At 47.6% G+C, this 17,895-nt stretch overlaps 1 protein-coding gene across 1 annotated transcript in view; it reads left to right on the top strand.

Annotated features, from left to right (window-relative positions):
* The window catches only part of NBAS (NBAS subunit of NRZ tethering complex), a 269,976-nt gene that overhangs the window by 18,402 nt on the left and 233,679 nt on the right, over nucleotides 1–17,895 (top strand). Inside the window, exons 8-10 of the mRNA XM_060188412.1 lie at nucleotides 6,355–6,488; nucleotides 8,582–8,715; nucleotides 10,781–10,879. Of these exons, the coding sequence (XP_060044395.1) occupies nucleotides 6,355–6,488; nucleotides 8,582–8,715; nucleotides 10,781–10,879 (367 nt within the window). The remainder of the gene's footprint in view (nucleotides 1–6,354; nucleotides 6,489–8,581; nucleotides 8,716–10,780; nucleotides 10,880–17,895) is intronic.

Here is a 17,895-nt window from a genome sequence, read left to right as displayed (position 1 = left end):
ACACGGTGTGCTGGTTACTTCTGTTGACTGAGTACAGGAACACGGTGTGCTGGTTACTTCTGTTGACTGAGTGCAGGAACACGGTGTGGGTGTTACTTCTGTTGACTGAGTGCAGGAACACGGTGTGGGTGTTACTTCTGTTGACTGAGTGCAGGAACACGGTGTGGGTGTTACTTCTGTTGACTGAGTGCAGGAACACGGTGTGCTGGTTACTTCTGTTGACTGAGTGCAGGAACACGGTGTGCTCGGTTACTTCTGTTGACTGAGTACAGGAACACGGTGTGCTCGGTTACTTCTGTTGACTGAGTGCAGGAACACGGTGTGCTTGTTACTTCTGTTGACTGAGTGCAGGAACACGGTGTGCTTGTTACTTCTGTTGACTGAGTGCAGGAACACGGTGTGCTTGTTACTTCTGTTGACTGAGTGCAGAAACACGGTGTGCTTGTTACTTCAGTTGACTGAGTGCAGGAACACGGTGTGCTCGGTTACTTCTGTTGACTGAGTGCAGGAACACGGTGTGCTGGTTACTTCTGTTGACTGAGTGCAGGAACACGGTGTGCTGGTTACTTCTGTTGACTGAGTGCAGGAACACGGTGTGGGTGTTACTTCTGTTGACTGAGTGCAGGAACACGGTGTGCTCCGTTACTTCTTTTGACTGAGTACAGGAACACGGTGTGGGTGTTACTTCTGTTGACTGAGTGCAGGAACACGGTGTGGGTGTTACTTCTGTTGCCTGAGTGCAGGAACACGGTGTGCTCGGTTACTTCTGTTGACTGAGTGCAGGAACACGGTGTGCTGGTTACTTCTGTTGACTGAGTACAGGAACACGGTGTGGGTGTTACTTCTGTTGACTGAGTGCAGGAACACGGTGTGGGTGTTACTTCTGTTGACTGAGTGCAGGAACACGGTGTGCTGGTTACTTCTGTTGACTGAGTGCAGGAACACGGTGTGCTCGGTTACTTCTGTTGACTGAGTACAGGAACACGGTGTGCTCGGTTACTTCTGTTGACTGAGTGCAGGAACACGGTGTGCTTGTTACTTCTGTTGACTGAGTGCAGGAACACGGTGTGCTTGTTACTTCTGTTGACTGAGTACAGGAACACGGTGTGCTGGTTACTTCTGTTGACTGAATGCAGGAACACGTTGTGCTTGTTACTTCTGTTGACTGAGTGCAGGAACACGGTGTGCTCCGTTACTTCTGTTGACTGAGTGCAGGAACACGGTGTGCTCGGTTACTTCTGTTGACTGAGTGCAGGAACACGGTGTGCTTGTTACTTCTGTTGACTGAGTGCAGGAACAAGGTGTGCTTGTGACTTCTGTTGACTGAGTGCAGGAATACGGTGTGCTTGTTACTTCTGTTGACTGAGTGTAGGGAGTCCTGGCAGTGTCTGTATCACACACAATGCTTTGTGTATTTCACACACATGTTGGAATTGGTGGGCACCGGCCCTGATAACAATTCTTTCATCCCTGACGTGTACCCAGGTGTCCGCGTGCGTGAGCAGTGGTGACGGCTGACACCAGGCCCTGTGCCTTTAGAGTGTTAAACAAGGGCAGTAGTGTGTGTCTGGGAATTTCTAAAATGTGGAGCTGTAATATTTTCTGAAACTTCTCCTTACAGCTTTTCTTTTCATTATTATTATTTTTATTATCTTATTTGCTGGGTAGAGACAGCCAGAAATCAAGAGGAGAGGGGGGATATAGAGGGAGAAAGACAGAGAGACACGTGCAACCCTGCACCAGCAGTTACAAAGCTTTCCTCCTTCAGGTGGGGAGAAGGGGCTTGAACCCGTGCCCTTGCACAGTATAACTTCTTTCTCACAGTTTTTCTCTCTGATACTAACGTAGAGCAGGCCTGATGTAAGCAGTGTAGAAGGCTCAAGTAGAACACGTCGTTGGGGACATCCAGTTGCCTTTTTTTCCCCTTGATCAGCTGAGCAGCCCAGCTTCGCCACTCGTGAAGCTTTCCCCCTGCAGGTAGGAACCAGGGGCTCGAACCAGGGTCCTCGCGCATTAAAATGCGTGCGCTAAACCAGGTGCGCCACGGCCTGGCCCCCCCCTTTTGAGTTGTAGCAGTAGACATCTGTTAGCCGGTGAGCAGCCTGAGATTGTACGTATTAATGTGAGGACGGAGCAGAGCCCTCCGGCATTCTCCCACAGGTCTGAGATTTGCCAGGGCTCTGGGCCACGCAGTCACGAGAGCGGACTAGAGGGTGATGCTCCCGCAAGTCCTGTTTGACTCTGTAGGACTCTGAGTGTGTGGCTGTACCACCTTGATGCGCCAGGAACGGCTCTCCCCATTTCCTTGAACGTGGGGTGATGATCATGGCTGATCATCAGCCTTGGCTTCCTGGGGGTGACTCTTACGGGCCCCCTGGCGGCCCGTGTCAGGAGGGGAGCCAGCCTGCGGGGGCCGCTTCTCACGCAGCGCCTGCATGCCGGGCTCGGAGCTGTTTGGTTCCACTTTGATATTTCCAGTTCTTCTCTTCTTCTTATTTCTGTAAAATAAACGTGCCTTGAGGGTGTTCCAAGTGTGGGTTGCAACTTGTCTTGGTTGTGTTTGCTGGGCCACAAGGAGTAATTCAGTCGTCTTCTTTTTTTCTTTTTATTTATTCATTTCCCCTTTTGTTGTCCTTGTAGTTTTATCATCCTTGTGGTTATTACTGTTGTTATTGATGTCATTGTTGTTGGATAGGACAGAGAGAAATGGAGAGAGGAGGGGAAGACAGAGGGGGAGAGAAAGATAGACACCTGCAGACCTGCTTCACTGCCTGTGAAGCTTCTCCCCTGCAGTTGGGGAGCCAGGGACTTGAACCGGGATCCTTATGCCGGTCCTTGCGCTTTGTGCCACGTGCGCTTAACCCACTGTGCTACCGCCCGACCCCTTTAATTTTTATTTTTATGAGAGATAGACCTGATACTGTTCAGTTCTGGTATATTAGCAGTGCTGGTGATTGAATCTGGGACTTAATAGTATACAGTTTCTCTGCTCTAACAATGAGTCATCTCCCTGGTCCGTCCGTCCATCCTTCCGTCCTTCCTTCTTTCATTCCTTCTTTCCTTCCTTACTCCGTCCCTCCCTCCTTCCCTCCACTTTTCCCTCCCTCCCTCCCTCCACCTCTCCTTCCTTCCCTTCCTTTAAAAAAATTGTTATTTATTTCTTTGCTTGCTTGTTTATCATGAGAGACATGGAATGAATGAAAGAGGGAGAGAGACAGTGAGGACCATATGCTGCTCAACTCTGCCCTGGTGTTGCCTGGGGTTGGGAGCTCCAGCATGGAGGCTGGTGGCTCTGACACAGGGGACTACCGCCCGGCCCCTCTGTTCCATGTCTCCTTCTGTCAGTGAGCAGTGGATGTGTTGGGTGTCTGTTATGTTCCACCAGGCACTGGTGATATGAACAAAACGGACCCAACTCCCAACATTGCTGTCAAATGAATGAGACAGATGAGGGAAAGTTGTCATGCACACATGAACTATTCTTTGGAGTAAGATCTGTTAGGGACACGAGCTGGAGACTTCTCAGGCCAGTCGGGGATGCTTCCTAATGAAGCAGTATTGGAAACGGGCGAGCACTGAAGCCTTGCAGGAGTCAGGGCGGCTCGGGGAGAGGAGGTTCCGGCAGAGAACAGCCTGGACAGCAGTTCTGCTGAGAAGGAGGAAAGAGCTTGGCACCTGGGCTGGCTTAGTCACGGTGGCTGGTGACCCATGGGACTGGTACAGAGACGGTCACCATAGCTGGCAGCCCTCGGACAGCTGGCTCACTCTTCCCTCCTCTGTTCTGAAGAGTTTTGGAGGAGTTCCATTATTTGCCTTGTAACAATATGTACTGTCCACTCCTCTCTCTCTTTTGAAAACATTTTAAAAGGATTTTGATGTGTATTTATTATTGGATAGCGAAATTGAGAGGGGAGGAGGGGAGAGAGAGGAAGGGAGACGGAGACGCCTGAAGCCCTGCTTCACCACTCGTGAAGCTTGTTCCCGGCAGGTGGGGACCAGGGGCTTGAACTCGGGTCCTCGTGCCCTGTAGTGTGTGTGCCACCGCCCGGCGCCCTGTTCACTGTCTTCTAAAGCCACGTAGACAAGTGGAGGAAGATGGTAATGAAGCCTTTATTTCCACAGTGCTGTGTGGACTCTTACCTTAGAATGGAGACATGTCTTTATCTGGGTCAGAGCGCACGCTGAGTTTCCTGGGTGCCATCACAGAAACAACAAATCCCCTCAGACTGGTACAGAATGCGATGAATCTACCTCTTCCTCCATCAAAGACAGTAACCTGAATTCTACCCAGCACACCTTTCTGGTGGAACAAGGCTTCCTATATGATTCATATTTAATTATTTGATAGTCCTACAAGGGTAGTGTACTCTCACCATCACCTTGCCCTGATTTTCAGAGAGACTCAGACTTCACTCAGGAGGGAAACACCAGTCCCTTTCTGTCCCAGGCCCCAGGATGCCAGCACTGAAGGAAACGTCTCTGATTTTAAGCGGGTCAGAGACTTGTTGGGGAAGTAGCCCCTAACAGCACGACACAGGGTGGTGAATGCTATGGAGGACTGCTCGAGCATGATGGGAGGGAGAGAGCGAGAGAACAGTCAGGTCTGAAGCGGCAAGGAAGGATCACAGTGTGTCACCGCCATGGTTGTAACTACCCAGAATCCTGTGCGCAACGCTGGAGATCATCGTTCTAGGCAGAGTGCTCAGTGTCCTTATGTTACTATTACTCTCACCTCTGTTTTTGAAATTTGCTCTCATAGAACAAGGCGTGCCCTGTCTCATGTTTAAACGGACAGATCATCTCATTTCTCGCCCGACTGCTTAAAACTAGATGTTTATTCTATTAAATGTTTTTAAAATTTTTTAAAAATATTTATTTATTTATTTTTCCCTTTTGTTGCCCTTGTTTTCATTGTTGTTGTAGTTATTATTATTGTTGATGTCGTCATTGTCTGATAGGACAGAGAGAAATGGAGAGAGGAGGGGAAGACAGAGAGGGGGAGAGAAAGACAGACACCTGCAGACCTGCTTCACCGCCTGTGAAGCGACTCTCCTGCAGATGGGGAGCTGGGGGCTTGAACCATGAGCCTTACGTTGGTCCTTGCTCTTTGCGCCACATGCGCTTAAACTGTTGCGCTACCACCCAACTCCCTAAATGTTTTTTTTAATTTTTGAATCATCGTTTTTTATTTGAATAATGCTCATTTAAAAAAAGAAGAGAGGAGGAGAAAGTTACCCCAGCCTCTGGCTCGACAGCCCAGCAGACAGCTCCCGCAGTCTTCTGGATTTGTTTGCTCACGTTTCCCGAGCTCTAGCCCACTAGCGTCTTCAGATGCAACCACAGAGTGATTTCACGCTTGGCTTATTGTACACCGGCCGTGATCAGCACTGTGACTCTAGAGGCTATTCATTCCCATAGTTACAAAATGATCTTTTTTTCTTGTGATGGGGACTTTTAAATTCAATCTCTTATCAACTTTCAGATTTGCAATACTCCATTAATGACTGTATTTGCTGGGCAGTACAGTACCTTGTATCTCTGTGAGTTATTTATTTCTTAGTTGGAAGTTTGTACCTTTGCCCTCCTTCACCTGTTACCCCCCTACCCCCCCCCCCCGCCCTCTGTTAACGGAGCTGTATTACTAAACAAGCATTAAGGAAGACGATATGATCTCAGCCACCAAGTTGCAGACGCTACTAGGATTCCATCCTGACTTCCCTGGGCAGATGACCTCACCCATGTGTCCTGGAGCCTCCCCTCCCCAGGGCCCTGCCCCACTAGGGAAAGACAGAGACAGGCTGGGGGTGTGGAGCCACCTGCCAACACCCATGTCCAGCGGAGAAGCAATGACTGAAGCCAGACCTCCCACCTTCTGCTCCCCATAAAGAATTTTGGTCCATCCTCCCAGAGGGGGAGAAATGTCAGGGGAAGATGCCCAGAGGGCTCTGAACTCCAACGCCATCAGGACCCGGAGAGAGAAGAGGAACAAAGGGCATTTGGATGTAGTAACTGGTCTAGGTGTGACTGGGAAAGGAAGGGGAGACAGGACCATGGGGGGAAAAAGGGCAAAGATAGATGAATGTGGAGAGTTGTAGAAATAGCCCAGATCTGCAGCCCCGGGGAACTGCTGCAGCTTCCCGTGGAGCGACTGGGGACACAGAACTCTGGGCGTGGGGACAGTGCAGAGTTGGACCCCTGTAACCTTGTCATTTTGTAAATCAATATTAAGTCACGAATAAAATGAAGAGAAGCTGATGTCACGGTGTGGGATTCTTGCTTTCTGTGCACTATCTGTCTGCGAGCAGAGCGCTTTCTTTCCGGGCCTCGTTCTAAGCACTTTCCTTTTTGCTCTAGTCCCCAAAGACCCGAAGCCCCAGTGGAGACGTGTGGCCTGGAGCTATGACTGCACCCTGCTGGCCTGTGCCGAGAGCACAGGCACCGTCAGGGTGTTTGACCTCATGGGAAGCGAGCTCTTCGTCATCACCCCGGTACGTACGCGCCGTGCACTGACACCAGGCTCATTTTTGGGATGCTTGTCATCTCTGGGTACGTGAGTGAGTCGGTGTGAAAAGAAGGAGACTAGTAAAATCATCACCAGAATGTTTGGAACTGAAGGTGTTCAGGGCCTAGAGATTTATTTATTTAGTGTTTTATTATCTTTATTTATATTTATTTATTGGATAGAGACAGACATTGAGAGGCCAGGGGGTGATCGAGGGACACCTGCAGACCTGCTTCACCACTCATGAAGCTTTCCCCCTGCAGGTGGGGACCAGGGGCTGGAACCCGGGGTCCCTGTGCACTGTAACATGTGCACTCCACTAGGTGCGCCACCACCCAGCCCCCTCTCGTTAGAGATTTGTATATGAAACCCTTGTTTGTATTTTCTCACACTATCCAGATATAACCTGCTAGTCTTAAGTCACTGTAGTAAGTAAAACTAAATAGAAGTATGGGGGGGGGGGCAGACAGCATAATGGTTATGCAAATTGACTCTCATGCCCAAGGCTCCAAGGTCCCAGGTTCAGTCCCCCACACCAAAATAAACCAGAGCTGAGCAGTGCTCTGGGAAAGAAAGAAAGAAAGAAAGAAAGAAAGAAAGAAAGAAAGAAAGAAAGACCAAAAAATTCAAGTGAGGGAAAGAATGTTGTGAGCTGTCACAGCAGAGAGAGCTTTGAGAGAAGTTACAGTCTTTCCCGAAAGACAATTTGGAAGGAGAATGGGGATGAAAATGGTGGTAATAACTTGTATTTGCACATTGTTTTCTAGATCTTGCTTATTAATGGCTGTGATGTATTTGTGTTCTTTTTTACATTTTTTAAAAGTTTAGTTATTTGTGTAGAGACAGAGAAAAATCAAGAAGGGAGAGGGGAGTTGGAGAGAGAGAGAGCGAGAGAGATACCTGCAGCCCCGCTTCACTTCCTGTGAAACTTCCCCTTGTAGGTGGGGACCAGGGGCTTGAACCTGGGTCCTTGTGCCCTGTAGCATGAACACTCCCATCAGGTGTGCCACGACCTGGCCCCTAAGCATTTATATTCTTATTTAATATCAGTAGTTAGAAACCTCTGACTAGACTAGACACCTTTTTTTTTTTTTTTGTCATTTTATAATTTAGAAAATTAAAGAGGGTCAAATGACTCTTTGCTTGGGAATTCAGCTAGTAGATGTCTCACAGGAACTCTAGATCCTCCTCCCTCATGAGGAACAGGACAACACAGAGGCAGGTAGACCAGTGGTCTCGACTTTGGCTGTATTTCAGGGTCACCTAGAAACCGTTAGTTTTTTAATTGTCACCAGAGTCAGGGTTGTTTCAAGAGTCTTTGCTTTTAAATCTCTGACTAAGCAAATGAAAAGTAATTGAAGGGCTGGGGAGACGGCATAATGGTTGTGCAAAAGACCTTCATGCCAGAGGCTCTGAGCTCCCAGGTTCAATCCCCAGCACCACCATAAGCCAGAGCTGAGCATGGCTGTGGTTTCTCTCTCTGTAGCTCTTTCTCATTAAAAGAAATGTAAATATATATATATTTATATATATATTTAATAAAGGAAGGAAGGGTGGGGTAGATATCATGATGGTTATGTAAAGAGACTCCCATGCCTGAGGCTCCCAAGTCCCAGGTTCAATCCCCTGCACCACCATCAGCCAGAGCTGAGCTGCGCTCTGGTAAAGAAAGACAGAAAGTAATTGAAGACTTCCTTTAGAGCACAGGTGGTAGTTGAGAGGAGTATTGGAGAGCTGACATCTTGATTCTGCACCTTAGAATTCTCTGAAGCCAAATGTGGTCATGATGTCTCCCTCCCTCCCTTCCTTCCTTCCTTCCTTCCTTTGTTTCTTTTTTTCTTCCTTCTTTTCGATGTAAGTATAATCTGGACAGATCCACTGTGAATGTGGACATCTCTTCCCGAGGCTGCTGTGAGTGTGGCCTGTGGTTGGGACAGCTGGTCTGGACCGGGTCTTGGCGCCTGGGCCGATGTGACTGCCTGGGTGTGGGTGGATTCTGCATGTGATCCGGGCGGTGCCTCAGTATGTCCAGCTGGACACCGACACCTGGCTTTTCCGCACCCTCTTCCTCTTGTGCAGGCGCCGAGTGTAGCGGGGGACCTGGGCCACGCCATAGCCGGGCTGATATTCTTGGAGTACAAGGCAAGTGCTCAGTGGTCTGCAGAGCTCTTGGTCATCAACTACCGGGGAGAACTCAGGAGCTACCTTGTGAGGTAAAGACACGTTTCACTGTGGGGGGCAGGGGCAGGAGTCCTGTGGGACATCGTCTTCATTTCCTGGCTGCTGTTTATTTTTCTCTTTCAGCAGTTTAGTCTGAGAATACGCAGATGGAGTTGGAAAGTTGAAAGAATGGCGTAGAGAACACTTAGATTGTCATTTAAATTTCACGACTAGCATTTCTAGGCTTGTGACATTACATGTCTGTCCATCCTGCTGTTAGCCCTCTTTGGTTGTGTATTTTTAGAGTCAGTACTTACATACTTCAGCATGAATAATATTGAGTTCTGATTAAGATTTCACGTTTGCTTATAGTTTTCTTTTGAGATACAATTTACATGCGGTTAAATGCACAGTTCTTGCTTGAGCAATTCCAACCTCTCCCAAGCTACAAAGCCCCAGCATCAGTCTAGAAAGCCCTTTGTGTGTCTGTGCCCGGCCCGGCCCGGCCCGGCCCTGCACTTCTCTCTCTGTGCCCTCACTGCCTCACTGGGCAGGGGCTGCCCGTCCTCTGATGCGCATTGAAGGCCAGTCCTGCCCACTCTAGCAGTTCATATGCTGCAGTCACAGTGTGTCCTCTCTTGTCCCACTCTAGCAGTTCATATGCTGCAGTCACAGTGTGTCCTCTCTTGTCCAAATCTTCCTTCAAAGTATTCTCAAGACTTATCTATGCTTTAAGTGTGCCAGTAGCTTATTCCACACCCGCTATATATATAGTTTCTTTAAAAAAAATCTTTTTATTATTGGATAGAGACAGAAACTGAGAGGTAAGGGGAAGATAGGGAGTCTGAGACATACCTGCAGCCCTGCTTCACCGCTCCTGAAGCTTTCCCCCTGCAGGTGGGGGCCAGGGGCTTGAACCCGTGTCCTTTTGTGCACTGCACGCTTAACCAAATGTGCTACCGACTGGCCCCAGTTGATTCCTTTTCATTACTGATCATTATTTCCACTGTTTGAATAGCTCACGTGCCATAGTTAGGGTCCTGTAACAAAAGACCATAAACTGTTTGACTGATCAACAGTTACAGAGCTTTATTCTCCGCAGTCTGGAGGCTGGGAGTCTGAGCTGCAGAGGGGCCAGTGTTAGGGCGGCGCTTCCTGAGTGCCTGTCTCCCCAGCATGCTGGCCAGTTTCTGGGGTGCCCACAACACTCTCAGTACCTAAGACACTAGACTGTTGGGAGCTGTGAATCAGGAACTGCGGATGAAGACCAAATGTGTGTGAAAAGTATATTTTAGGGGCTGGGCAGTGGTTCACCCGGTTAAACACACACATGACACTGCACAAGGACCCGGGTTCAAGCCCCTGGTCCCCACCTGCAGGGGGAAACCTTCACGAGTGGTGAAGCAGGACTGCAGGTGTCTCTTTGTCTCTCTCCCTATCATCTCCTTCCCTCTCAATTTCTCTCTGTGCTATCAAATTAACTAACTAAAATTTTGTTTTGTTTTAAATACATATTTCAGTCATCAAGATGGCCGACTTAAGTCCGTGTCTCTTATCCACGAGTACTGTGCCTTCCCAGGCTGCCACCAATAAATACCCTCCCTTTGCTGTCACGGTTTCAGTTGGGTGACACAGATATTCCACCCATGTGGAAAAAATCCTCCCATTTTTGTTGGCCTTATTATTATTGTTATTGTTGTCATTGCTGCCTTTGTTACTGGATAGGACAGAGAGAAATGGAGAGAGGAGGGGAAGACAGAGAGGGGGAGAGAAAGACAGACACCTGCAGACCTGCTTCACCGCCTGTGAAGCGACTCCGCTGCAGGTGGGGAGCCGGGGGCTCGAACCGGGATCCTTAACGGCAGTCCTCGAGCTTTGCACCACGTGCGCTTAACCCGCTGGGCTATCACCCGGCTTCTGAGATTTATTTTTAGAAGACGCTATCAGACTTTTCCTCCAGGTAGTTATAGTCTTCCTGTTGCCTGTGACAGCGTAACAGAGTCATTGGCTCTATCTGACTTCTTCACTGTAGATGTTCTAGGTGGTTCCTTCATGGCATCTCACTGTGGTTTAATGACACACATATTTTTTTCTTCTTCTTCACTTTCTTCAAATCAGTGTCGGGACCCATCAGAGCTATCAAGAGAGTCACTGCTTCAGCTTCAGTAGTCACTATCCTCATGGGATCAACACAGCCATTTACCATCCTGGCCACAGGTAAGCCATGGGCGACAAGAGTGTAGAAGTCTTGGCGCGGCCCCAGAGAGGTCGTGTCTGGTGTGCTTCTTAGCTTCCTTCTGAGAGCAGACAAGATCGGGCGTGTTCAGGGTGGTGTGGCCGTAGGCTCATTTCTGCTTCTTAATCGTCGTCGTCCCGTCCAAGTCGTAACTAGATCCGACCCTGCGTGGCTTCCGAGGTCGCAGGACGTGAGGACATGCCTGGGTAGTCTGGCCACAGACCCTCCTGTGCACAGTGACCTCCAATATCTGTAACGTCGCAGTGATTTCCGAAAACCCTTGGTCACCTGCCCGTCGTGGAGCCAGGTTGGCACTGCGAATATTCACCGAGGGACTTTTCTCTTCCCTCCTGGGATCTTGTTTTCCTTGTGTCTAGAGTCTTGGCATCGCTGAGAGGACTGCCAGAACACTGCCTAGTGAGTGCTTCTGTTGTTTTTGACGGGTTATGTTGTTTTCGCCGGGCTGGCTTCACGGGTGGGTGACAGACGACCAGGGACTCATGGTTGAGCTGTAGGCAGTATCTCTTTATTCATGCAGGACGCAGCACAATCTAAGACGAGCTAAGCTAAACTCAAGTACTGTACTGTAAAACTCACAATGCTGTCTTTATATATACTTGCCAAGTAAGGGGGAAACAGGATGTGACATAGAGAGGGTGGAGAGAAAAGTGACTGGTGAAAATCAGAGTGTGACAAAGAGGGGGCAGATTAGGCGAGAATCCTATCACTGAACCACAAATGCCCTGGAGGGAGGGTGGAACTTGTTAACAGTGGTTATGTAAATAGAATGAAGTGGTTATGTAAATAGAATAGTGTTAAGCAGGGGGGATTTAAACCAAATGAAACAGAAGGAGTCTCATGCATACCAACAATTCCCCCTTTCTTTTTAACTAATGGCCATTATGGGGTGAACAGAAACGTATATATCGTACAGGCGTTTTCAAAAGAACTGGCATAAGACATGGAAAACAAAATAGGCGAGCAGCAATAACCAGTGTGATGCCAAGGGGAGCTTTTCTTGCCTCAAAGGGCAAGGCCTAGCAGGCGAAAGGGCATTTCTTGCCTCTGGGAATGCTTCATGCCTCTGGGGGCATCTCTTGCCTCAAAGGGCGTTTCCTGCCTCTGTGGGCATCTCTTGCCTCTTGGGGCGCTTCATGCCTCTGTGGGCATAACCTAATAAGGAGGGGGAGTTTTCTGCCTCTGGGGCAGAGCCTGCAGGCGAGAGGACATGGTCTATAAAGTCTCAAGGCAATTGGCTGAAGTTAGTCTTTGAGAAACACAGCAGCGTGTACCAGTAAGTCCGATGGAGGTGTCAGTTCAAAGTAGCTGACCACAGAAGAAAATGCCAGAGGATGAAATGCTGCACGTCTGTCTCGATGGGGAATGTCGGCCACCAGAATTCTGCTTTTCTGTAGAGAGTGAGCTTTGGAGTCTGTGAATCTGTTTCTTCAGGTCGTGCCAGGTCTCATCACTGGTTTCCGGGGGTGTGTTGTAATCATTCCATCTTGTGGGCAATGTCAGAGAACAGGCGTCCAAATGGGTTTCCAGAAATTTTCATTTGAGTAGATGCTTTTTCATGTGAAGACTTTGACAGCTGAAATTCACTTACTTGTCAAACAAAACTTGTAGCAGATTAGAAGTTTACTATAATTGATAATTCCATTATAATTGGAAGTCCTTTCTAGTATGATTTTAAGGTTGTTTAAACAGTTTAAACTCAATAAAATGTGGAAAGGTAAACAGAAGAACCACGGTTAAAAGCCTCAGGCATGAGAATAACATAATCATTGCACTATCTGCCCCACCCATAATTCATACGGTTTCCAGGATTAAACGTTTCAGATTCATGTCAAGACCTAAAAGGGAAATCAAAGGAGGAAAAAACAATTTTTTGGATTGTTTCTGGATGTCTCTAGAAATCATGGCTGCGTCTAGCTTTTTTTTTTTTTTTTTTAAGTCAATGTCAAACAAAAATTCAGTCATTCAAATCATTCTCTTATGAAACGCAACTTGAACCAGATTATCAAGATCTCACCATGTAGGATTAAGAGTCCCCGGAAGACGTCCTAGTCCAAAAAGGTCCTCGAAATTCCATTTAGGGTGCTTCTGACTGTTCCTGCTGGATTGCTTCAGGCACCCATTTTTAAAAGTGTCTTCCCATCGAAGAAAGAATCCAATCAGGAGAGTAGAACTAACCACGTGTCTCCATTCTTGGGGACTGCCAGGGTACTCGAGAATGCTCCTCAAATTAAAGTAGTCCTTCTCCATGGGAAACATTCGAGAAGAAGTCCAGAAAGTCCCAGGGGAAATCCCCATGCATATCCCAAGGTCTACGATCACGGTCATAAAGAACCAAATTGTGGCCCGGAGCAAAATGTAGTCCTTTTCCTCAGGAAACATGGGAGAGGGAATCCAGAAAGTCCAAGGAGAAATCTCCGTGCATCTCCCAAGCTCTATGATTAGGGTCACAAGAAACCAAAGTTCCTGGTCAGGGAACCAAAGTGTGGCCCAAAGCAAAATGTTCCAGAGACAGAGTAACTGTCTCATGATGAAACAGTAGAGGCTTTGGCAAACCTCTTCATAAGTAGAAGAGAAGACCAAAGTGAATAGGTAGGCAAAGTCTTCACTTATCTGGGAGTTCCGCAGGTCTGGTCCTTCATTATAGGCGCCATTATGTTGTTTTCGATGGGCTGGCTTCACGGGTGGGTAACAGACGACCAGGGACTCATGGTTGAGCTGTAGGCAGTATCTCTTTATTCATGCAGGACGCAGCACAATCTAAGACGAGCTAAGCTAAACTCAAGTACTGTACTGTAAAACTCACAATGCTGTCTTTATATATACTTGCCAAGTAAGGGGGAAACAGGATGTGACATAGAGAGGGTGGAGAGAAAAGTGACTGGTGAAAATCAGAGTGTGACAAAGAGGGGGCAGATTAGGCGAGAATCCTATCACTGAACCACAAATGCCCTGGAGGGAGGGTGGAACTTGTTAACAGTGGTTATGTAAATAGAATGAAGTGGTTATGTAAATAGAATAGTGTTAAGCAGGGGGGATTTAAACCAAATGAAACAAAAGGAGTCTCATGAATACCAACATGCTTCCATAAGAAAGGATCACTCAACCGGGCGGCAGCCACACAGCCCCCTTGACAGCAGAGGTGATGTGATGTCTGCACAGCAGAATGCAACAACAGATGAGACATGGAGGCCAAGATGTAAAACTTTTGTAGAAGAAGCCCTCTACTCAAACTCGAAACTTTTGCTCTGAAGTACTCCTGTTCAAAGAAGTTAAAGATCACAAGAAAATATCTGCAAAGCATAGAAACAACAGAGAACACAGATGCAAAACATGTAAAGGATTCCTGGGGCCGGGTGGTGGTACACCTGGTTGAGTGCGGATGTTATAGTGCTCAAGGATCCAGGTTCGAGCCCCCAGCCCCTTGCTTCAGGGGGGACGCTTTGTGAGTGGTGAAGCAGGCCTGCAGGTGTCTCTGTGTCTCCCTCCCTCTCTGTCTGGCCCTTCTCTCTCAATTTCTGGTTGCCTCTATCCAATAAGTAAAGATAATGCAAACAAACAACAACAGCAACAACAAAAAAACCACACAAATGAAAAATCAGAGTTCCCCAACCTCAGAAGGAAACAGTCATGGGTATGGGGAGTCGGGCAGTAGCGCAGCGGGTTAAATGTACGTGGCGCAAAGCCCAAGGACTGGTGTGAGGGTCCTGGTTCGAGCCCCCGGCTCCCCACCTGCAGGGAAGTTGCTTCACGGGCGGTGAAGCAGGTCTGCGGGTGTCTGTCTTTCTCTCCCCTTTTCTGTCTTCCCCTCTTCTCTCCATTTCTCTTTGTCCTATCCAACAACGACGACATCAGTAACAACAATACTAGACTAATTAAAAAAAATGTTTTTATTATCTTTATTTATTTACTGGATAGAGACAGCCAGAAATCGAGAGGGAAGGAGGTGAAAGAGAGAGAGAGACACCTGCAACCCTGCTTCACCACTCACAAAGCTTTCCCCCCTGCAGGTGGGGACTGGGGCCTCAAACCCAGGTCCTTGAGCGTTGTTATATGTGCACTCAACCAGGTGTGCCACCACCTGGCCCCTAGACTGAGTAATTTTGTTGACACTCCGGTGCAGATGTGCAGTGGCCCAGTGTGGTTTTGTGAGCTTGCTGGAGGTGTGGCTTGGCTGGAACATGGCTAGGCCTGAGGAGGACGGGGAGTCGATGTTACCCATGGCGCCTTGGAAAGTAAGCAGAGCGCAGAGACTTGGGCGTATTAAGTGGCAACCTTTTCTGTCCCCAACTTCAGATTTTGGAGGTGAGGAAATTTGAAGATCTGTGCTTTGCAGAATGCTGGCTCTGCATGGCCTGCTTGAACCAGTGCCTTGGCGCTCACAACGAACTAGTCCAGACCACAGGCAGCAAAGTCTCATTCGTGCAGAATTCTCTTTTTTTGTTCCACATACTGGGCACTATTTATACACATCAGACTTTATGAATTCTTTTCCCATTTTGGAGCATAAATCCTGGGTCTCCAATTAGGATGTCAGGTCGATGAAGGCCAAGTGTGGGCAGTATGTCTTTGTAAATGTCACCGTGTCTAGTATTTGTGCTCCATCAGTGGATTTCTCTCCATCTGTGATTTCCTTGAACAAGTAACTGTAATTTGCTGAGTGGAGAAGAAAAATGGCCCTGCTTTCTTCTGATTTTTCTCTTCCCTTTTCCTTGTCTTTGTATTCTCCATCCACCATCTTTTTCCTGTTCCTTTCAAAAGGAGTCCAATTTATATCTTTTGCCCCTGCTTTGGGGCCAGTCAGTCAGGTAGACTACTCCATCTTCCTGGCAACAATCACGATGGGAATCTCCCAGCCTCATTTCAGGAGCGTTGACGGGGATCACTTGGGACCAGAGGTTTGAAATGATAGTTGTTACGTGATAATAACTCATCACACGTCAGATTAAAATCATTACCCTTCCGATCTTTTACTTCTGGGCACTCTGATCCAGTACCCAGTACCCAGTACCCAGTACCCAGTACCCAGTACTTGCTCCCAGCAGCCTGGAGACGGATGAGTGCTTCACCGTTTCTGAATGGAGACTCTTACAAAGCGAGGAGTCTGTTGAATGCCCGGCTGTGCGTGGCACAGACATTGCTGGCTGCGGCCGCCTTGCATTTTGCCATCTCTTCTGAATGGAAGGCAGCTGAAATGGTCACCATATTTCCCTTCATTCCCAGCTTCCCTAGTCATGTGAGTGTGCAATGTTTATCACCCTCCAGAATCTCCCAAACGTGAAATGCATCAGCTAGAGTGAAGTCGGGATACGCTGGCCATATCCAAACTCAGGGCTTCATGAAACGCTTCGCTTTGCCTGACTCTGCTGTGAGCACCACTGCAAAGACACCGAGGGTGGCAGCTGGGCGATGTGCAGGGAGAATTCATCGAGGGGTAGGGGCGGTAGCCTAGTAGTTCTGCAAGAGCTACCTCATGCCTGAGGGTCCGAGGTCAGAGGTTCAATCCCCTGTATCATCATTAGTCAGAGCTGAGCAGTGCTCAGGTCAAAAAACAATGCTTTAATGATTGAGAAGGTTTGTAATTAAGCTCCATGGGCTTGCTGATTTTGACTTCCTTCTGCTTCCTCCCTCTCCCCCTCCTTCCCTCCCTTCCCCTCCCCTTCCCCTTCTCTCCCCCTCCCCTCCCTCTCTTTTTGCTCAGCCTAAGGCATAGCCTAATGAATGTCTTTTATCCTCCCCAGACTTGCTGATATTTCAGTTCCCTCTCCCCTCTTGCTCAGTCTTCTTTTGTTCTTTGTATTTTGTTGATTTGACTGAGACGACGCTCTAACAGCTGTGCGTTCTGGAAGGACAGCAGTAACCTTTTTTGGACATACAGAAGTGGCTCGGCGGTGGGCACTCAGATGCAATACCTGGCCTGTAGTTCCGTGTGCTCTGTTTTGGGGGCGAGTCATTAATTCACACAGAAAGGCCCTCGGTAGGGGTTCAGTTCAGTTACCAGGCTTTCTGTGTAAATGAATTGACTTCCTTTTGTGCATTATTATTATTATTTATTTTTTAATTAATTAATTAATTTTCCCTTTTGTTGCTCTTGTTGTTCTTTTTATTGTTGTAGTTATTATTGTTGTCGTTACTGATGTTATCGCCGTTGTAGATAGGACAGAGAGAAATGGAGAGAGGAGGGGAAGGCAGAGAGGGGGAGAGAAAGACAGACACCTGGAGACCTGCTTCACCACCTGTGAAGCGACTCCCCTGCAGGTGGGGAGCCGGGGGCGCGAACCGGCATCCTTACACAGGTCCTTGCACTTTGTGCCACATGTGCTTAACCTGCTGTGCTACCGCCCTACTCCCCTAAGGGAATTTTTTACCAAACTATTCTCATTGTATGCTGACACACTTTTTGGAGATAATGAAATCATATGTATTTAGATATTGATTTCAGTATATATTATGTATTTGTAGCTTTTTTATTTAAATCAAGGCTTTGTTCCTTAATTCATTATGAATTTAACTTTGGCTTTCCAACAGTTTCTTGATAACTAGACAAAGATAATTAGTTTTGGAAGGTAACTTCCACTAGAATAATCAATATCTCAGAAAAAAAACAAAGCAAAACAAATAAAAAAGAAAATGCCTTCTTTCCTGAGTCCTATTGAGAGGACACTGCTCAGGACCCTTGAGGATCCTTTGATTCTGAATTTAATTTTAGAATTGAGCAATTCTAACAAAGGTGTAGAGGCCTGCAACCATGTTGAGGCATATTGGAGATTGTCTCCACTCTCCCTAAGGACTCTCAGGTTTGAGTTTATTAGAATATAAGTCATTCCTCAGGAAAATTGAATAAGAGAGAGAGAGAGAGACAGAGAGAGAGAGAAAAAAAAAAAGAACATTAAAACAGACTATTTATTTATTTATTTACCAGAGCACTGCTCAGCTCTGGCTTATGGTGGTGCAGGGGATTGAACCTGGGACCTGGAAG

The sequence above is a fragment of the Erinaceus europaeus genome, chromosome 3, assembly GCF_950295315.1.
Source record: "Erinaceus europaeus chromosome 3, mEriEur2.1, whole genome shotgun sequence".
NCBI lineage: Eukaryota > Metazoa > Chordata > Mammalia > Eulipotyphla > Erinaceidae > Erinaceus > Erinaceus europaeus.
This window is presented reverse-complemented; position numbering and strand designations above follow the sequence as displayed.